This window comes from Anguilla rostrata, chromosome 16 (assembly GCF_018555375.3).
Source record: "Anguilla rostrata isolate EN2019 chromosome 16, ASM1855537v3, whole genome shotgun sequence".
Lineage (NCBI taxonomy): Eukaryota > Metazoa > Chordata > Actinopteri > Anguilliformes > Anguillidae > Anguilla > Anguilla rostrata.
Window position 1 is genome coordinate 14,315,176 of NC_057948.1, and position 19,992 is coordinate 14,335,167.

The 19,992-nt window shown below is 43.3% G+C and overlaps 2 protein-coding genes across 9 annotated transcripts in view; one reads left to right on the forward strand and one right to left on the reverse strand.

Moving 5' to 3' along the window:
* The window catches only part of LOC135242002 (high affinity cAMP-specific and IBMX-insensitive 3',5'-cyclic phosphodiesterase 8A-like), a 36,716-nt gene extending 33,778 nt beyond the window's left edge, over positions 1 to 2,938 (forward strand). For all 6 annotated transcript variants that reach the window (XM_064312858.1, XM_064312855.1, XM_064312856.1 and 3 more), the window contains one exon: positions 164 to 2,938. Coding sequence is in view for 5 of the 6 variants with exons in the window: in XM_064312855.1 (XP_064168925.1) it covers positions 164 to 270 (107 nt within the window). In the remaining variant the exon portion in view is untranslated. The remainder of the gene's footprint in view (positions 1 to 163) is intronic.
* A 2,292-nt stretch (positions 2,939 to 5,230) lies between these two features.
* LOC135242003 (fibronectin type III and SPRY domain-containing protein 2) lies at positions 5,231 to 14,163 on the reverse strand. 3 transcript variants are annotated; one of them, XM_064312861.1, is made up of 13 exons: positions 13,657 to 14,163; positions 12,290 to 13,085; positions 11,861 to 11,974; positions 11,311 to 11,544; positions 10,721 to 10,743; positions 10,053 to 10,174; positions 8,907 to 9,068; positions 8,236 to 8,370; positions 7,970 to 8,126; positions 7,170 to 7,303; positions 6,605 to 6,737; positions 6,132 to 6,308; positions 5,231 to 5,799 (listed from the first exon to the last, which is right to left on the reverse strand). In XM_064312861.1, exons 2-13 carry the CDS (start codon positions 12,905 to 12,907, stop codon positions 5,547 to 5,549), a joined length of 2,262 nt encoding a protein of 753 aa, XP_064168931.1. In that variant the 5' UTR covers positions 12,908 to 13,085; positions 13,657 to 14,163; the 3' UTR covers positions 5,231 to 5,546. The 3 variants fall into 3 exon arrangements, with proteins under 3 accessions (XP_064168931.1, XP_064168933.1, XP_064168932.1); XM_064312863.1 differs by having other exon boundaries at positions 11,879 to 11,974; positions 13,657 to 14,162; XM_064312862.1 differs by having other exon boundaries at positions 13,550 to 13,671.
* Positions 14,164 to 19,992: the final 5,829 nt, after the last annotated feature.

The following is a 19,992-nucleotide window of genomic DNA, read 5'->3' on the forward strand; positions in this document are numbered from 1 at the left end:
AATTTAGACAATATAAACACAAACGTGCAGGGAAAAGGAGATGGCTGAGATGGTGACGTATGCTATTACAGGAATTAGCCATCTCTGCATGTCGTGCTTATGAAGGGTGTTAAAATGCAGTCAGTGTTTGCTCTTACCTCACTGTGTGCTCTCTCTCCCACAGCGTTCGCTGACCTGCCCAATCTCATGCAGCACCTGGACAGTAATTTTAAGTATTGGAAAAGCCTGGATGAGCAGAAGCTCTGCACGCTGCGGCCTCCTCCAGAGTAGCCGGCCTATCCCACGCTGTGCTGCGCAGTGGGTGGGTGGGGCCTCCCTTGTCCTGTCCAATTACAGCCTTGCTGAGGGGCTGCTGTCAGCGCCCTCCAGAACGTCGCCCTGTCAGGGCCCTACTGACTCCTGCTTCCTGTATCACATTACTCTGAGAGAGGTAGAGAGAAAGGAGATGGAAAGAGAGAGATGAGTAGCAAGATGGATGGAATTATAGAGAGAGAGAGAGAGATAGAGAGAGGGAGAGAGAGAGAAAGAGATAGCTTGGAGAACACATGGCACTAGCTTGGTGAGCAGGAGCACAATTAAAAGGATGAGTGTGCAAATAGCCCACCCCCAGCCGTCCAGCCTTTCTGGTGAAGTGTGGCACGCCTTCAAAATCCTCAGCCCACCAGATGCACTGCAGTCAACACAGATTGTGCTCTTTGCTGTGATTGGAGGAGCTTGTGGTCCCTCGAAAGGGGAAAAACCAAATGGTTGTATTCATGTCTAGTGAGCAGTGGGTTCATGTCTTTCGGTCTCCTCCTCACCCGAGACAGAGGTGCAGAATGCTGCAGTGAAGTGGATAGGCCACCAGGGGGCATCCCAGAGGCCTCACACAGGGCAAGAGGACAAGAGCTCCATTCTCTCCTTTAGGTGACTCCCCCCAGAGCCAGTGTGCACACTCCCCCCAGAGCCAGTGTGCACACTCTCTTATTCATTCTGTCTTTCCTTTCTTCTTGTGTTCTGGTCCTTTTTTCACTGTCCCCTTCAACAATATGTCTTTAGATTCTTGAGAAGGTTGTTCAGACAGGAGAGGGGTCATGCAGTTACTCTTCTTTTGGAAAGGGGGGGAGGGAGTCACCCTTCGATCTCATCTACAAGTAGAAATTTTCAGTTTATTTATTTTGTTTTAATTATTCAATATTTATAAAAATAAATGAATACATAAATACATAATAATAAAAAGCCAAAGTTGAGTACAGTATGTGAGTCATATCTTTGACATACATTTCATCCAACGTGAAGACACTTTTATTTTCATAATGCAAATATCAACTAGAATGACACCTTTATATTGCACTGTAAAGAAGAATAGAAGTGTATGTCATAATAATGTGTCTGCAACTGGGGTGCTGTGTTCTGGCCAATAAGCTGTGTAGCTGTTGATTGTTTGGGCATGAGAGTGTGTTTTTGTGGTTACGGCTTTCCAAGATGCATTGTGCTGTGAACCACATGGCTTTCCGTAACAGATGAAATCTGTGAAAGTGAGTTTTTTTTTCTTCTCCCAGAAATTTTATATCTGGTTTATCCTACTGAGAGACTGCCTTATTTTATACACTATTTATACAGTCCGCCCCACTGTGCAAATGCAAAGAACATCTGAAGTTTTTTAAAAAATAATTAAGTGAAAGTAAAATACTGAAATCTTAATATTTTTGTAGACTATGTATTTTACACTGGAGTGTTGAAATGAAAGCAAACACAAGCTTGGAACTGGCATTTTGTGGAGACATTTGACAAAACCATTGAAAAAGGCATTGCAGTATACAAAACCATAGCTTTTCAGGACGTGCAGAATTCAAAGCTATCTATCACTGTCAAATGTTGGTCTTCTACCACACTGCTCACTGATTATGAAAAGCAGCAGACCATTAGTATCCATTTGTTAGAAGACCTATCTCCACAGAAAACCCAGGGAAAAAGCATTATACGTCATTGGTTTCTGATTAAGTATGTGTGAAAGAATGTTCCTTAAGATTATTTCCTATTTTTATTTAAAGAGTATATATAAATCTGCCATAATACAGAAGACTATATAAGGGTCAGTATGATTATATTGACCTGAAGCTTTTTTCTGTCTCTTTCTTTCAGACAGAATTTTAAATTCATTCAGGAGTTTTGTTTATTTGTTCTGATTCATTGCTTCTGCTGGTCAAACAGCGCCAATGGGAGAGGGGGAAGGGGGAGGGGAAACATTAGAAAATTATTCTATTAAAAATAAAATGATGACAGTGATTGTGTTGTGCCTCATTTCTGTAATCCAATGCTGGTCTGCACTTTCTTTGGCTTTTTGGAAAAGGACATGCTGAAACCCATTCACTGTCTAAAGGACTGTATTTGCAGTTTAAAGGACTGTATTCGCTGTCTAAATAAGTGTGTGTATGTATATTTGTATGTATGTTCATGTGCATACAGTGAGTTCCATAGTGTCTGGGACAAATATTTTATTTTTCTTGATTTGGCTATGTACCCCACAATTTTAGATTTTGAATCAAACAAGTATTTGATTGCAAATGCAAAATTGTGGAATACAGAACCAAATCAAGAAAAAAATATGCTTTTGTCTCAAACATTATGGAGCTCACTGCATATATACACGCACAGACACACATTGGAGAATGTTGAGCCAATGTGATGAAATGTTTTAAATGTGATGCACATTGTGTGTACATGAATGTTTATCTAGTGAGGTCACTTAGACCATCTATGACAGGGTTTTGAGAAAAACGTAACATTTTGGAGGTGTTTTATTGCATGCATATGAATGAATCCCTGAATCTAATTGCACTGCAAGTTCACCTGTCCCGATTTAAATGCAGGTGTGTTACTGAAAAGGTTGTGAGGAAGCATCTGCTTTCTGGTTCAGGATTTTTAAACTTTTAAATAAATACTTTTGTCATTTTAATGGGTGGTGTATTGGCCAATGCTGTCACAATTAGAAATCATTTTCATTTTGCACCATGTGAACTTTATCTGAAAGTCTAAAATGTAATTTATGGAATATAGAAATCTATAAAATACAATTGTATTAAAATACAAATTAACTTACCTTGATATTAAATTGTAAAAAAGACATGGGACATGAAGCAATTGGAGATATGACATTTGTTAATTTGCTTCTTACTTTAGATAGGATATGGCCCGCATTCAAATATAAAATTAAACAATTTTCTTGAAGAATAAAGGGGAAAATATTTTTTCACCTCCAGGAGTGGTAACTTAATTGTGATCAGCTTCTTTCATTGATCGTTTATGTGCTGAGTGATAGCTTGTAGAGCTTTTGGACAAGCAGATTAAAGGCTAACTGTCCAAACTGTCCCAGAAGCTAGGACATGTTAAGTAGTTTGTGGGCTGGTTTTTGGATTTTTGCCATCTTGTGGTGAGATGACGCTCCTGTTGTAGTCGTAATACTTTGTTGGAGCCTCAGGAAAAAAAGCTTGCGTTGATCATTTGATGCATGCTGTTCCTTTGTTTTGCCAGTTAGTCATTGGATTGATGATATCAAGTGCAGATTAGTCCCCATACTTATATCATATGCTGTGCACAGCACCTTTGAGTTAATGGAACCCCAGCCACCCAAACTCTGGCTGAGTTTCTTTGGGGCTGAAATGGAAGCTGCAGAAGCCGGCTGGAGTTTTCCCTAGGGTGTGTTTGATAGATTTTCTGTGTGTTTGATAGCTGTTCTGCACAGACTGTAACTGAGGTATAATAAGGTACTGAAGGATTCTTAGTTAGCACTGATACCCTTCTCCTAGAATAACAGTACTGGGAACTGCCAGACTACCTTGAGGCCAGTGTTCTCACCCACTAACAGCCCCAGGGTTTAACATTTGTGAATCATTCAGCGCTTTTTAACTTACCTGCCCAATCACAGTGTCTGAAGTATGTATGTATTTTGTATTTCCAGTAGATGCATGCTGGGAATGCCCACAAGGTGTCAGTTCACACAGCCACCACCGGGTTCTCTCAAGGTGCTAGCTGTGGGGAGCACCTTGTGTCTGTGGGGATTCCCAAGATGCAGTGCTTAATGGAGGAATCCAATTACCCTGGCTAAATGAGCTAATTGGCTATATACAGCAACATTGGTTGACTCATAGGTCACAGCAAAACATTTCATATAGGAACACAAGAGCAGTCTTCAGCTGTCATTCATACACTTATCAAGAAATGTAGCTAAAATGTCAGATGGTGTAGGGCTGATTAAGTAATTAAGGACGGAAGTTGGCATGAAAACCAGAGACGGATACGGCCCTCGTTGTCCACCTGTGGTCGAACATGTTCATTATCCCTCCGTCTCTGCAGACAATACCCGGTGTGTCCAAGGAAACCACTGCCTTACCTGGCACGGGTAGTTCTTGTTAGAATAATACAAAACTGTCATACCTCATTAGGACACAGAACAATTGGCTCTCTTGTCAGTGTCTCTGAAAGGGGTTTTCTGAGTGGGTCTGGAAATTCTCGAGAGCCACAGGGCAGCTTTAATCTTGCAGCAGCTTTCATCTTGCACCAGGTCAACACTGATTGGTGGTAAAAACACTGCTAATGAGCTTAAGACCAGAGGACATAAATATGTGCCAAAATTCTAACTTCGTGAGGCTTTGTGTCTTGGATTCTTGGAGTTTAATTTTCTTGTGGTGATTTATAGCATGCTGGTTTAACCACATTTTCACCAATAAACGTTTTGGTTTGCATCTGTTCCGCACGTGTGTGTAGCCACTGCAGTTGGTCAGGAGCAGAACAGCAGCTCACCTGCAGGCTGCTGTGAGGGGTCTGAGGGTTGGGTACTGCTGCCCTTTCAGTGCTGTAGACTGATCCCTGGAGTCGTTCTGCTGTGATAAATTACAACAGAAGATTACACAGCTAAATGAAGACCAGCATACACTATTAGCTGTTCAGGACCAGGGCTGGGAATCCCTGATTTGGTGCTGTAGTCCCAGTGCGTTCTACTCCATTATCCACCCTGTGGTTTAATCACGGTCTGGTCTTCCCGCGTCTCCCCTCCACACAATCCTGTGGCCTTACGCGTTGTGGACTCGTCTGGCTCATCAGATACAACTCGATCCATGCCGAACATGCGGTTCATAAGTGTGACAGTAAGAAGGCTTCTTTGTGGAGTAGACCAACTGAAGACCTGCACAGCAATGTCTGGCCCACATTCACACAACCACCCACCCCACCTCCAAAAGAAGGATTTAGCTTTACCATGAATGGCAGGTTTTATTATGACACCCCACTGCCTTTCCCCCAAAAAACATCTTTTTAAAATTAGCACAAGTACAGCTGACGCATGCATACTTCAACTCGACTTGAAACTTCTGATGTGGAAAAGGGTTGTACACCTGTTCCCATGGGAATCCAGAACAGAATATATGTAAATATCCGTGGTTTGTATATGACATATGCTAATTCACAAATGTATTTTTTACAGCACAACTCTGAAATTCGTATATATTTCTGGCTTCAGACTTGCAGTGGGGTGGAGTATGAAGGCTGCAGAGTTCGGTTTGAGGGGTTCAGGTGTAGCGGGCGTAGTCGGGGGCCTCGATGCCATTGTGGACAGTGAGCGTGCCGGGGTGGTCTAAGGCGAAGCAGGGGTGGACGTAATGCAGGAAGTGACACTCGAAGGTGTAGAGGTGCTGGGACAGGGACGCGTTGAAGAAGGACAGCTTCCCTGCATCATAGTCCAGACACACTCCTATCCGTCGGGGGTTGATGGTGATGCGGATGTCTGGGGTCCAGCCGTTGTGTAGGAATTCATACTTGTGTCTGGGGGAGGGAAATGTAAATGACCACACCATTACCCTGCTGTTTCAGTTTTCTGTAAAGTCCTGCAAAACCCAATACCAGAGAAATGATCTATCTGCAAGCTGGAGAAGCATCAAAGCCATTCATTTTTAACAGCAGTTGACAACACATCTTTGTATGCTATCCTTTAGCTGACTGGGATTGCTTCTGTTGCTTTTATTCTTATTTCATTTTATATCTTGTTTCTGTTTGTTTGATCTTGATTTTATGTATACCTGATCCTGATCCAGCGATTGCGTGTATGAGCACAGCGCGAGCGCAGCGCGGTCAGTGTGGCCCCCCGTGGGTCTCACCTGGAGGGCGTGACCACATGCCTCATGCACCAGGATGTGTTGTTCCCGCCCAGGTAGCCGTTCCTCTGGGTGTCCTGGTACGCCACACCAATCCTGAACTCTGTGCGGTCCTCCACCTCCACCTCCCAGTAATGCGTTCCTCTGACAGGAATCAGCTCCCCCAGCACTGCCACGCACCTTTACACAAGCGCACGCACACACACACTTTTACACACACCTAAAAGGCTTGTGTTTATTCAGATCTATACACAAACACCTCTAGTCAAATATCCCTACAGTATAAAAACATCTTACAAGCTCTAAAAAACACATTTAGCTGCCTAAACCCATCTATACACACTGAAAATGCACTTTCTACTCAAAATCCTTCTATTCATCATTGCAGATATTTACACGTATATGTTTACACAAACCAAACGCGATTCTATGCTCATTACGGTTATCATTATGGTTAGGATGGTAATAGAGCTCACTGGGCAAATGTGTTGTCGCTGAAGATCATGTCACTTATGGGTATGTCCTCGTCCCCATAGAACATGGTGAATCCGTCCTCTGAGATGGACAGGCAGGGGTGTGCCGTGTCCTCCAGTAGGTGGAAGAACGTGCCTGAGGGGACAGGTAAAAAAAACAAGGGGGTGCCATGTAGGTGAAACGTACAGAACCATGACCCCGTGAACGTATTTGGTCTGTCAAAACCTTGTTTGGACAGGTGAAATAAAAATCACACATTTACATAAATTAATTCTGAATAAAACACAAATCAGTCATTATTAACAGCATGGTATTCTGATATCAGCTTCAGTTAATGAAAGGAGCGATTCATGCATATTTATGTGCGTTTGTGTGTGTGCGTGTGTGCATGCATACGGTGTGTGTGTATGTGTGTGTGTAGATACCTGTGGAGTGTGTCGGTACCTGTTGGTGGGTACCTGGAGTGTGTGTGTACTGTAGGTACCTGTGGTGTGTAGGTACCAGTACCTGTGGTGCGTGTGCATGTGTGGTGAGCGTGTGTGTGTGTGTGTGTGGGTGTGTGTGTACCTGTGGTGTGTACATTGACAGGGTGGCTCCTCTCACTGGGCCCGCCAATGTTCACAGCCCTCACGCTGATGCAATACTGCCGCCCTGGCTGCAGCTGCACCAAACACTCACAGGTGGGCACGGCGACGATGGACCTGAGGGGAGGGGGCAGTCAGAGACCTAAAGTAGGTCATTCTGAAATGTGATACACCAGCCAGCCATTACTCACCCTGCCCTCCCCACTCCGCTCATCACACTCTAAATATTACACGGCTTTCTTTCATATCCACTTCCTGTCTTACATCATATTTTTGCTTTTTGATTGCTCCGGTCTTCCTTAGCTGATTACAAAAAACAATCATGCCATTACAGGACCTTGTTGTGAAGTTAGACAGAGACAGAGAATGTCTGAAATATCATCTGTAAACCTATGGGCTGTACTTCATTCCATAAAATTACAAAACTGTACTGCTGTGGCTCATGCCTGACTGGTAACACTGTCAGCGTAAACACTTTGAGTGTAAACCCTGTGTAAATGCTGTGAGCACAAACACTGTGTAATTGCTGTGAGTCTAAGCACTGTCTGTGTAAAGACTGTAAACATTGTGTAAATGCTGTGAGTGTATCAAAGGCGTCAATGCACCGTTATACAAATGCATTCTCACTTCCTGTCTAAATACCACTAAATAAATGGAGGTGTGGCACACATACGGCACCCAGGCCCCTCCTCAGTTCACACTGTCTGTATAAACGCTGTCTGTGTAAACGCTGTGCACGAGATCTTGAAGGCCATGTGACCGGCGACCTCGCGGGGCTCGTACTCTGCGACTGTGACGGTGTCGCTCGTTTCCTCGCCGGTCTCGCTCAGCTCCACGGTGTACGAGTCGACAGGATTGGTGTTCCCCGACTCCCAGCGAATCAGAGCCGCGCTGGGGCAGCTGGCGCATTCCCGGGGCTTGATGACGGGCGGGGAGGGCACTGCAGAGACCGAACCAAAAACGTGACGCTCACGCAGCGCCCACAAAACAGCTCACACACAGCGCTGGCTCCGTCATGTTCTCCTCTCACTGCAGCACAGCTCTGTTACCTGTCATGTACACGGCCTTTTCGCTGGGAGGACTGATGCCGGTGGTGTTGGTGGCCGTCACCCAAAACTCGTACTGCGCGTTGGGCAGCAGATCAGTCACCGTGCGGTAGGTCTCCTTCACCTTTACCTTCGATTCTGAGGGGTGGGCAAAAATCCCAGAGACGGTGAGAAGCCTGGGTTTACCGCAAGATTAGACCAAAACGGCCTCCGCTGCCCACACCTTCCCACCTCTCACATATCAACAGAACACAAGAACACGTTATGATAAGAACCCATCTCGGCTCACCAGTGTCAACACCAGTGCCGGGTAGTGCCAGGCAGTCTTACTCAAATCCACCACAATGGGAAAAAATGGGTTTAAAAAAAAATACAGTCATCCAATGAAATGACCAAACCAATTTATTTTATGCACTGGTTTTAAAAAAAAAGTTTGTAAGAAAATGATCTATTTGAAGTATTTGTACCTAAACATACATTAAACTGTACAGGGATACTCCACCCCCAGAGAGGCAGAAAAAGGGCAGGTTATCAGAAGAAAGGCAGGTTGTGAATGAGTGGTGGATGGGCACAGAGGCATGACATTCCCGCGGTGGCAGCAGACTCATCCCTGCATGCGGTGACGGATGTAACAATGACGGACGTTTGTGGGTGTGGTTCTGGGTGGGCGGTACCTTCAGCGGGTGGCTCCTCTGCAGTGGTGTCCTCCAGCACAGGTCTGTAGTGGAGCTCGTAGTACTCCACCGTGTCGTCTGAGAACAGGCTCCAGCACACGCGCACTGAGGTGCTGCCGGCCGAGTTAGGGACCTGTGGGTTAATGACCGGTGCAGAGGGCGCTGGAGGACATCACACACACATGCGCACACACATACGCACACACACACACACACACATTCACACACACATGCGCACACACATACGCACACACACACACACACATACGCACACACACACGCACGCAACCGCACGCACGCACACACATACACGCACGTGTTTATGAAGCTTTACTCTCCAATGACTATGCACCACAGAAAAACCCTTTCTTTAAAAAACTGAAACAGATGTGCGCAAAGCTGTGGCTATATTAAAACAGTCCAATTCTGGAAGTATTCATTGAAAAATAGGACCAAAATCTGAACTAGAAACAAGCAGCATTTCCTGGAAGAGCATAGCACTTTTTCCTCAGACAAAGCACATAATTGCTCAACCATAATTTTATCTCGACTGCTCCACAGACTCGCAAGGATGACAATCACTCCCCCCTTCATATCATACATTTTTGTATCCAGCAGTGAGTGAAAATATGGGCTTTGTATGTGCAGCCCAGTTCCCAGTGCCAATTATAGCTCAGAGGGACCAAGCTCTTCTGACAGCATGACTCGAATACAAAAGCTGCAAAAACAAAAGCGTGTCGATGAAGCCAATGGCTGCATTCATTCAGCGACACACTGTCATAAACGCTGTTCCGTCAGACCAAGCTTACTTTCAACAGCACGACATGGGCAAGGAATTACTCCCTGGTACGCACTTCTCAATATACCAACTCAATATACCAAGAGAAACCGTGAAAGTGTCTGTCTTCCTCCTCAGTGACGGAGGGAGGGCTGCTGATTGGATGAGGGAAAGGGTGCATCCCCCATGTATGATGACAAAAAATTCACTCATTTGAATTTTTCATAAGGGGTTGCAGACTTTGTTGGGGAGGGGTAAGCAGAAAATGTTTAAACCCCTCAAAGATCCAATGGTTGATTAATATGATGGACACGTGTCCCCTACACAGATAAGACTACAAATTATACAATGTTTGTGTGGGGAGGAACCTGGTACGATGTTGATGGATTCCATCATTTGCTTGACATCAGACAAATCTACCACAGAATTTTCAAACTCCATATTGGCAGCCAGGCTGAGATCCACCTCCTCCTTGGTGAAATCTTCTATTCTGTTACAAAAGAAATGTGCATTAAATTGACATGGTGAACAGTTATATAAGATTCATACCCTCTGTTGTCTCAAATGGTTGTAACTCTACACAAACCACCATTCATAGCCTATAAAACTGACATTCTTCAAGGCAAAAATGCTTACCAAACAATACACAAAAGCAAGTATTTATATTCCACTATTTTCAGTTATGCGGCTACTTAAACTGAAACCCAAAATCCAGTGATATTTTAAACTCTGGGTATATGACATTTTAAACGTATCATATTTTAATAATTAAAGTAAGAAACAGCATGAAGCACCATGCCACGTGCAGTGCATGGACACAGGCGACCAGACACAGATATACTGCAAACAGTAGCAATAGCACATCCTATGACAACAGTTTTGGAAATATCAACAAATGTATGCCAATTGATTTTACACTGCAGTCACAGCATGCGGGGTCAGTATGAACCAAAATTGTTTCGCATTTAGCATTCACTATATTTATATAATAATAAAACACAAGTCAAAACTCCAGACTCAAGACACCTTACAGTACCTGTCTATGGTAGGAATAACAGCCTATAAATTGAAAAAGGTTCACATTTTAATTACTCTCTGAAACAGTTACAGAAAATTTGAAAATATGAAGGGCTAAGAGTTGTGGAACATGCAAAACTGGTTTGGGGGACAGAGAAATGTAATTTTTAAAAATACTTTAAAATACCAATAGCACTGTATTGTAAATCAACATGTTATAAGCACTGGCAACAGTGTGATAGCTATTGAGAAAACACACGAGGTCAATAGGTTGCATGTTTTATCAGTGGTAGTGCCAAACACTGTTATACTTCAACAGTATTGTTTTCAACCTTAATTGCTTCAGTGATGCACTTACATAATAATAATAACAACAACAACAACAACAACAGTAATAATCGTTAAGGGGTGACTGTGACCAACTTGGCATGAATTCAATCATTAGGCTCAAACTCCTAGACCAACTGCATAAGAGCAGGACCAGCTATTTGTTATCTGAGAGATAAGAAGTAGCTGTTCCAGTCGTTATGCAGTTCCTTGGTCCAGGGGCTGATACTTATGCTAGAACGGCAACACTGCAACATTACGAAGTTATCGATCAGAACAGACCTGAAGGAAAGCCAGCTTGTCTTCATTTCTATACACTTCCTGTGCGGCCTCAATCAGCTCTTTGGACACATCCAGGGTCTTCCCACAGTCCACCAGCTGGGTGTACAAGGTTTCCAGTTTCACCTTCTTCTCGTCCTCCAGGCCTGATGCCCGCTCATCATAGCGCTGTGTCAGGGTCTGGATCACATCGTTGTAGTGCTGTTCCAGGTTCTGCTCCTGTCTCCCAAAGTTCTCCTGCAGGGACAGTCCCATCTCTTTTAACTCCACGTTTCCTCTATGAACAAAGATCTTGGTATTGTGTCATGTTGAGCTTGCACAGGAAACAGCCCTTAACAAATTAGTCACGAATAGCATGGCAACTTTTGCACCAACACTGTATGACACACGTACTTGCAGGCAGGCACACATGCACTCGCAATGTAACAATTTATTCATGATGAAATAATGAAAGGCAGTGTAACTGCTATAAGAATTTGTTAAAATGAGTCACACTAGTGTTTACAAATCACTATTTAATACTAAGAAAGCATAGGCCTATAATTATAATTACACGAAAATGTGTCTTTACTTCCACAGTGATGAATATCTCCTCCAAGTGGCCGGCAAAGTTCTCCATCTGTGCGATCTGTTCCTCCAGTTTGCGCACCTTCGCACACAGATCATTCTAGAGCAACAGGGTTCATATAAGGATACAGATCAACACAACAGGGAATATTAGCTTGAAGGACAAGGATTTATATGCAATTTTCCTCTTTGTCTAATGTCATGATTCTGTTAAATTCTTAATCTTAAAACAGTAGCTTTCAATTTACTTTGTTTCTCTCACTACATTACCATGGAAAGGTTGATAAATGACCACATCATACAGTGCTTACCACATTCATATTAAAATGAATATTACATTAAGAATGTGCAACTAAACTCAACCAAGTGTGTGGCAATGCTAGGTTTTATGGTTTAAAATGATTCAGTAACCTACCTTAATTTCCATTGAAGCTTTGGTTATCTGCACAAGGCAATGGTTCTTGTGAGGTCCAAGAGGCCTCTGAATAGTAGTTTTGCACTCAGTGCAGAAAACATCTGCAGCCTCCGTCTCACCAGCACCTGCGAGGTCCTCCACGGCTCCTCCTCCTGCAGGGTCACCAATACTTTTCCCACCTGGTCTTCCAGTCCCCGGCTCCACTTCAAACACCTCGTCACTGTACACCGCGTTCCCGCTCTCTTGCCTTAGCTGCCCCGGCTCTTCTTCGTCTGACGGGATGTAAGGTTCAAAACGCAAAGACTCATTGGTTTCCACCGAGAAACGCTGGAAGGTGGACACCGGTGGACTCGTCTCCTTTTTATCAGGGAGGTCCATCAACACCATCTCTCCGCCTGATCCGCGAGGCCCACCGTTCTTCTCCGCCACCAGGACGTACGGTTCGTTGGTAGGGAGCTCCACGTCGATACCCGCCTTGTCCCACATCCCATACTGGCCAGCAGTTCCACATTCATCCGCGTTGCAGAGATTCTCATCCGCAGGCTCTGGCTCCTGCTCCGTCTCCGTGTCCTCCTCAGCAATGACCTCCAACCTGTCTCCGGTCGTGTACAGGTCCATTTCACAAAACCCTTGCGCCCCTTCTATAATGTATCACGCGCAGTTTTGAGCTGATGGGCAGATGTTTTTTTTCAGGTTTTCAGGTTTCCATTTCCCTCTCAAAAGACAAACTCACCCGTGGGCTTTTTCACAGATCTGTCCAGCCCAGGTTGTTCAAAGGCGAGTACTAGCATGCAGGCTGGAAAAGAAAACATGGGGTCAATAATAGGCTGGCATTCTTTAGTCACAGACTAGCAATGTTGTCATACGTATATACTTAAGCAGGATTCAAATGAAAACCATTTTAAAGAAAGAAATTAGCTAGAATCCATCGCCAAAATGTTGCATAATTTCCTTTGTGAATGGATCAAAATGTAGTAAACTTTGTTGCCTATATGTTAGCATGCTGGATATACACACGAGTTGACGTAGTTATTAACAAGAAACACCTCAACTAAAATGTGTCCAGTCCATTCTACTCTTTGAAATGGGTGTTAGCTTTGTCTAGAAAATCCCCGGGGCTACATGCGAACAGTATGAATGCGCTTAATTACATTGCGTGTAATTAAAAATAATATTTTTTTTTCTGTAGGCTAGGCAGGCTAATTGTGTCGTTCGGGGAGAACAGCCAAAGTGACCTGGTAGGAAAACTACAATACTTACACATTTATAACATTTTAATCGGCATAGAACGGTTAGAGGAAATAAAACAATAAACGACCTAGCACACGCACAGCACACAGTGTGTACAGGTTGAAATATAAATTTACCTGTGTAAAAACAGCTTATTCTCGAAGGTTTGTTCTCTTTTTACTTGTTCATTTCAACGGACGCTTTAGGACGTGCGTTAGCAGTAAAATTAGCCTCAGCTTTCATTCCTAATGTGCAAGCAGTTTGGCAGCCGGTGACAAATATAGAGCAGGGTTTACCAGCAAAGCAAGCGTCTAAAATAGCAGCAGGGTTCATTTAATATCTTAAGCATGGCACTTCATGCAACTTGCAGGTTATCAGCAGATAAATTAACATAAATATCCAAACGAACCAACTTGATTATTTTGACAACATCAAAAAGAATTCAACTTAAAATTAATTGCGTATAAAGAATCTATGCTTGCCCAGTTAAATTATTTTGTTGACGCCCTGGAAGCGTCATATATCTCAACATTAAAAATCGTGTGGCATTCAATTAATATTTCACACAATGTTGCAAATTAACAGTTTTGCCTAATTAACAAATCCTTTCAGTGAATACTACAGAATTGCGCAGTTCGAGACCGCGGTGATTGCAGACTTCACACGCAAAGTTTAAAACTTGCTAGTAGGCGGTCCTGAATACGCGTCATCACTTGGAACACGCCGACGTCTAATATATGATATGTAAACAGAGCAGAACAGGTGCATTCCATAGGCAGGCCCGCAACAATTTTGCATCATACCACAAGAGAGAGCACTTAAGTTACTTACCTAAGTAACATAATAGTTAAATTTAAACCAGTGGTGTAGCCAGGAGAGAGTCAGAGGAGATGTTGTTTGTGGTAATGTAATTCAGAATGGCAGCCAGTGCGATCTGCAGATTTCTCCAGAAAGAAGCTTTTCCTTGCAGAGTGAATTATGCATGAGCTGGGCATATTTTGAGGACTGATATCTTCTTTCTTTTGGATCATCTTTGTTGACAGTAGAGTCATGGCAACAGCAGGTAATAAGCATGTCTCCTACATGAAAAGAAAATCTGTGAAAGTAATGGAAGCTGAAAGAGTATAATATACTGTATTGTTTACTTTTAATGAACAGTAAATGTCTTGGGCTGCTAAATTCATTTTTGAACACCATTTTGTAATAACACCATTCTGTAACCTGAGATTGCAAGACAGTCAGAAAAAAAAGAAAAGTAAAAAGAATGGAGAAGCAAAGCCCAGGAGGGGTGAGGGGGTGCTCCGGCTGCAAACTGGAGTGTTGGCTCCCTCTGTATGCATTGTCTGGGTGTAATCCCGTGAGTGTGCATCTGCAGTGGATGTTCTCGGTGCCACCCCCCACCCCCGGATTCTCGGCTGTGCTCCTGAATGACGTGCACGGTGGCTGACGCGGCCTGCCCCGGTCTCGGTGGCCGGCTCAGGCTCTGGGGTCCCGCTGCGGGGGAGGCAGTGCCAGCCTTCCTCATGACTCACACAGACAGAGCTCCTCTCATCAGGGTCTCAGGCCACTGGAAAGACCTGGCTGTGCGGCTGCTGTAGGAGATGAGTCACCGTCCTTGAGCGCAGTCTTTCCCTCTCTGCCTGCCCATGTCCTGCAGCCACTCCCGCAGAATGGCACACATGCAGATCCTCTACGGCTGGGGTGCACAACTCCGGTCCTGGAGGGCCGATCTTCGTGCTGGTTTTTGTTCCAACCAATTACCATAGATATAGTTTTCCGACAGCTCTATAAACTATCTTGCTTCACTCCTGCACTTGAGCTCAGTAAAATCTCTAGGATACACTTGCAGTCTGCGGCTGTAGCTGGTGCTTATACACATGTCAGATCAAGATATGATTGGGCTAATTAAATAAATGTTGGCAAATGTTCACACAAAATCCTGAAATGGATCGGCCCTTGTTGTGCACTCCTGCTCTACGGGCTCCCGAATCACACTGCAAAACTCCCACATGCTGGGATTCTATGCATTGAAATTTTAAAAATTCTAATAATAATATAATAATAATTTAAGAGACTTCCGTGGTCTGGGGTCACCATGGTGATAACATTAGCACCGGTAGCCGTGGCAGTAGAGCAGTGGCTCATGCCAGCTCATATTAAAAATTGATATAAAGCGAGTGAGTCTATATTATATAAGTGAGTTACATTTCGATTTGAATATTGTGGACATACATTTAACCAAATGAAAAAAGAGGAAAAAAAGGAATTTATAGATAGTGTTAAATTACATTTACATTTCAGCATTTAGCGAACACTCTTATCTAGAATGATCTACATGGGTTAATATTACATACAGTTTACATACAATTAATTTATACGTACAGCTGGATATTTTTTGTGAGGTAATTAAGTAGTTAAGAATAAATGCCTTGCTCATGGGTTAAACAGCTGGGAATCAAACCAACAACGCATTTGAGTTATGAGCCCAGTAATTAAGATTACGTACCTTGCTCAAGAGTTGAACAGTTGGCAATCGAACCAACAACCCATTTGATTTATGAGCCCATTTCCCAAACCAGTACACTATACTGTCAATCCTATGACAAAAATATATAATTGTGAATGCTTTAAAAAAAATAAAAAAGACAGCCTGATGAGTCACTGCAGTATACCTGCAACACTACAGGCTATTCATAACCTTGACTGCTCTAAAGAGAGTTTTTGAAAATGTATATTGATTTTTTATAACCTGTCCCTCTCACCAGTATTTACTGGTCCAAATAAGGCTTCATTCTTTGGACACTGTTAAAGAAAAGTAAAACAGAAGTTTCTTTGACAAGGTGGAGATTGTAGTCACCATACTATGGATGAAGTGGTTGTGACGGTCAACAAAGCCCTCTCTTTAATCAGAGGCCTTTGAAAAAAAAGTGCTGCATTCATAAGTCATCTGGCTCCTGGTAAGTTCCCCATCTCCCAAGACTGATGCATGCATGCCCTTAGCAGCTTTACAGTGGATTCGGCCTTTACATTTTCTCTTCCTCTCATTTGTTCCTGTTTGACCTCTTTGCTGAATAGGTCCTTCTCACCCAGGTGGACGAGATCGTTTATATACTTGAATGGCTTGCTGTGTGGCTGACGTTTGTTTTGGCACAAAAAGTGCCTTTGTCTTTTGTATTTAAGTGAACAGAGTTTAGAACAGAGGTGTGCAGTGTGGCACAGTCATAGGAACTTGCTTTTTTTCTGTATACGGTGGTATAAATCCCTTTTGACATATTTAACATATTAAAAATTTGTTGTCATTTTGAATTTGCATGGGCCTGGGTACATTTTGCTTCCGCCCAGCAGTAGAAATATCCAAGCCACTTTTCATGTGCACATTTAATGCCTCTTAAAGTATGGTAAGTCTGTTTACTGTGGCTTTCTGTTCATTAGTGGCATGGGAAAAGGAGAAAGCTTTGATGTCTGTTCCAGGATCAGCCACACCGACACGTTGGTAGCACTAAGGACAAACCTGCTGTGTTAGCCAACTCAGGGTTTGCATAAATAATGTTGTGCATGCAGAGGGCCATCAAAAAGTTTGGGATCCAGGGCACAGATGAACCCCCCCCCCCCAACATTTTTGGCTTAAAGGTGGATGACTCAGCCTTCTGTATGCTAAGATTCAGTCTGTCTGAGCAAAATCAGGTATAGAGTGCAATCAACCAATCAGAGCTGTAGCATACTGAGGCAATCAGCCAATCAGAGCTATAGCATACTGAGGCAATCAGCCAATCAGAGCTATAGCATACTGAGGCAATCAGCCAATCAGAGCTGTAGCATACTGAGGCAATCAGCCAGTCAGTGCCTCCGCATTTTGAATCATTTGAGCCCTATGTGGCAAAGTTCTGAGGTTGAACAACTGTGCATTACATCAGAAGATGAACCAGGATATTTTGTAATTTGTAGCTTTTCAGACTGTCAAAAAAATAACCTGCATGCTTAACAAATGCTATTCATAAAAAAACATAATGCCTTGTTTACAACCATTAGTATAATGGGTATTTCATAAAGAGAGAAACTATGTTCCGCAGCAATTTTTTTGGTTATATGCCCTTTCCTGGAAAGTACATCAGTGGAAATATAAAAATCTGTCACATTACACAAAAGTATTAGGGTGACAAGAGTATGTGCAGAGTAAGTTGCCTTCAAATTAAAGAGTGAAATGGTGCCAAAGCTCTTCCCCAAAAGCTGTTGGCCAATTTGCTTTATTCGACATGCTGTGGGATGTGTTTTATTCATGCAAAAACCCTTAATTGCAGCCCTTGGGAATACAGTGCTTATTGCAGATAGTTCTGCCCTGGATGTGCTTTTAATAACACTGGCTTCCATTTTTAAGTGTAACAAAGGCTCATGGCTCCTTGTAGGGCCACCCTGCAAATAAAAAGAAAAGGAGGAAGTGAGCAGGTGACAGAATGAGATCTTCTCACCACAAAAAAGGAGTAGAGTCAGGTGTGCCAAATTAGGGATGAAATGAAAATCGACAGGACGGTAGATCTCCAGGAACAGGGTTGGTTACCACTGCTCTACAGACATAAAATGAAATGCACCTTCATCCACTCTTGGATCCCTCCCTCTGATTTCTGTCAGTTTTTATATTTTTCTTTTGCTCAAGATGTGTAAATGAGGGTTCAGCATCTTCATCCTTACAGCCAGCTGTGCACCTGTTATAGGTGAGTATTACCAAGTGCATATGCATAGAGTCTGCGTGTGGTTTCAGCTCCCTGTAATCTCAATTTTGGATGCACAGGTACGGAAAAGAAGCTTGTCCGAATTCACCAAGATCCACGTGTACTTCTGTGGAACCATGGGACGGCCACAGTAATACTAGCCACAAGGGGGCAGTCTGTCTTGGCTTCTGAGGGAGAGAAAGCAGAGTGAAAGGTGAGAGGAGAGTAGAAGAAAGGGCAGAAAAGGGATGTTTAAGGAGAGAAGGAATTAGAGCAAAGCCATGAGGAGTCATTCAGAGAGGTCATCACACAGCAACCTGCTGTCCAAGGAGGGGTCCATTTTTAATGCAGTCAGTTTAAAAAACTATACCTTTCCACCATTCAGGCTCATTGTAGACTTCCACATGTAGAAAGGACAAATTTTACTTAGGAGGCACAACATTGTTTTTAGGTGACCAGATATATATATGAGATATACAAAGAAACCCTGAAATGCAGTGTACAAGGCTGTATGCTTTCAATTTATCTTATTAAACCATTTAAATATTTCTGTCATATACAAATTCTCTCACTAGCATTCAGTGTTCTGATCAAATAGCCAGAAAATAAAAAGTTGGCTGGAACATGTCAGCTGAAAAACAAGTAGCAGAACATTTTGCTTGATTTGTCCCAGTCCTTAAAAAGAAAGTTACAGAATAATTGTGAATACTCTGTTGCGTTTCATTTGCCGCTCAATCCCCCCTTGGCTTCATGAAGCTCTGTTGTGTTGCTGGCTGTAGCGCAGGTGAGATTGTCTTGCCTTTGGGCAACAGACGGGAACACCTGTGGGATTCACCACAGGTACAGCGCCAACCGAACGGAGCAGAGGCGAATCCCCGCGACTGCCGTTGCTATGGAAACAGGACAGCTCAGGCACCAGTGCTGGATTACGCCAACATCTCTAGTGCTCCGAACGATGCTTCACCCACTCGCCCACTTCATACTGTCAGACCGGTTCAGACTACTCCATAGAGAGCCAGGGCATTTTCATAGGTGTAACACAAGAGAAATACTCTCCATGCCCTCTGCATCAATATTAGCAACATTTTAAAGCCAGCTTATCAGGGCTATTTCAACCGGCAAGCTAAGAGGACTTGTATTTTAACATGCGATTGCATACTTTTTCTAGTCCGCCTGTCTGTATTGCTGGCTGGGGTCATGTGTTGTCTTCGCTGTCTCATGTCACTTTGGTTACTCTTTTCTAATTGACATCTAAACCATGACATGGATGCATCCCCAGCAGAGATCATACTGAAGATTTTACACATTATGCCTTTGGTTGGGATTCACTCAGCCACTCACAAAAAGAATGCAGTAGGCACTTATGCGTGGGGGAGTCATGTTGCCAAGGCAACGTGGCCTCTGACAAAGACGTCTCCACAGCAGAGAAATTGTAAAGTTCACCCCTCCCTTACTCTCCCTCTGAAAAGATTTAAGTGATATGAACATATATTTAAAGCAGAACAAAAAGTGCACGCATGAATCTTTTTTTATTTTTGGATAATGTCAGTGTCATTGCCTTGTTCAATGTACCAGAGGCCAGGGACTCTTGTCTTGACTGTGGTGGCAGTTTAGCTTCATCCTGCATATCCTGACAAAGAGCTAAGTATGCTGAAAAGTTCATAAGACTGTGCTCTTAAACACCTGATCCAGTAACCCATTGCCACCACAACCATCTTTAGTCTCTTGCGGTTATAAGACTGCTGACACATGGCACACCATAGATCA

Excerpts from the sequence above, each read along its gene's own strand:
- LOC135242003 (XM_064312861.1), bottom strand. The coding sequence starts at position 12,907 with ATGGACCTGTACACGACCGGAGACAGGTTGGAGGTCATTGCTGAGGAG. Across the intron at positions 11,545-11,860 it reads AAGTAAAGACACATTTTCGT|GAGAACTTTGGGAGACAGGA; the intron begins GTAATTATAATT and ends CTGTCCCTGCAG. Across the intron at positions 5,800-6,131 it reads CATGTGGTCACGCCCTCCAG|ACACAAGTATGAATTCCTAC; the intron begins GTGAGACCCACG and ends TCCCTCCCCCAG.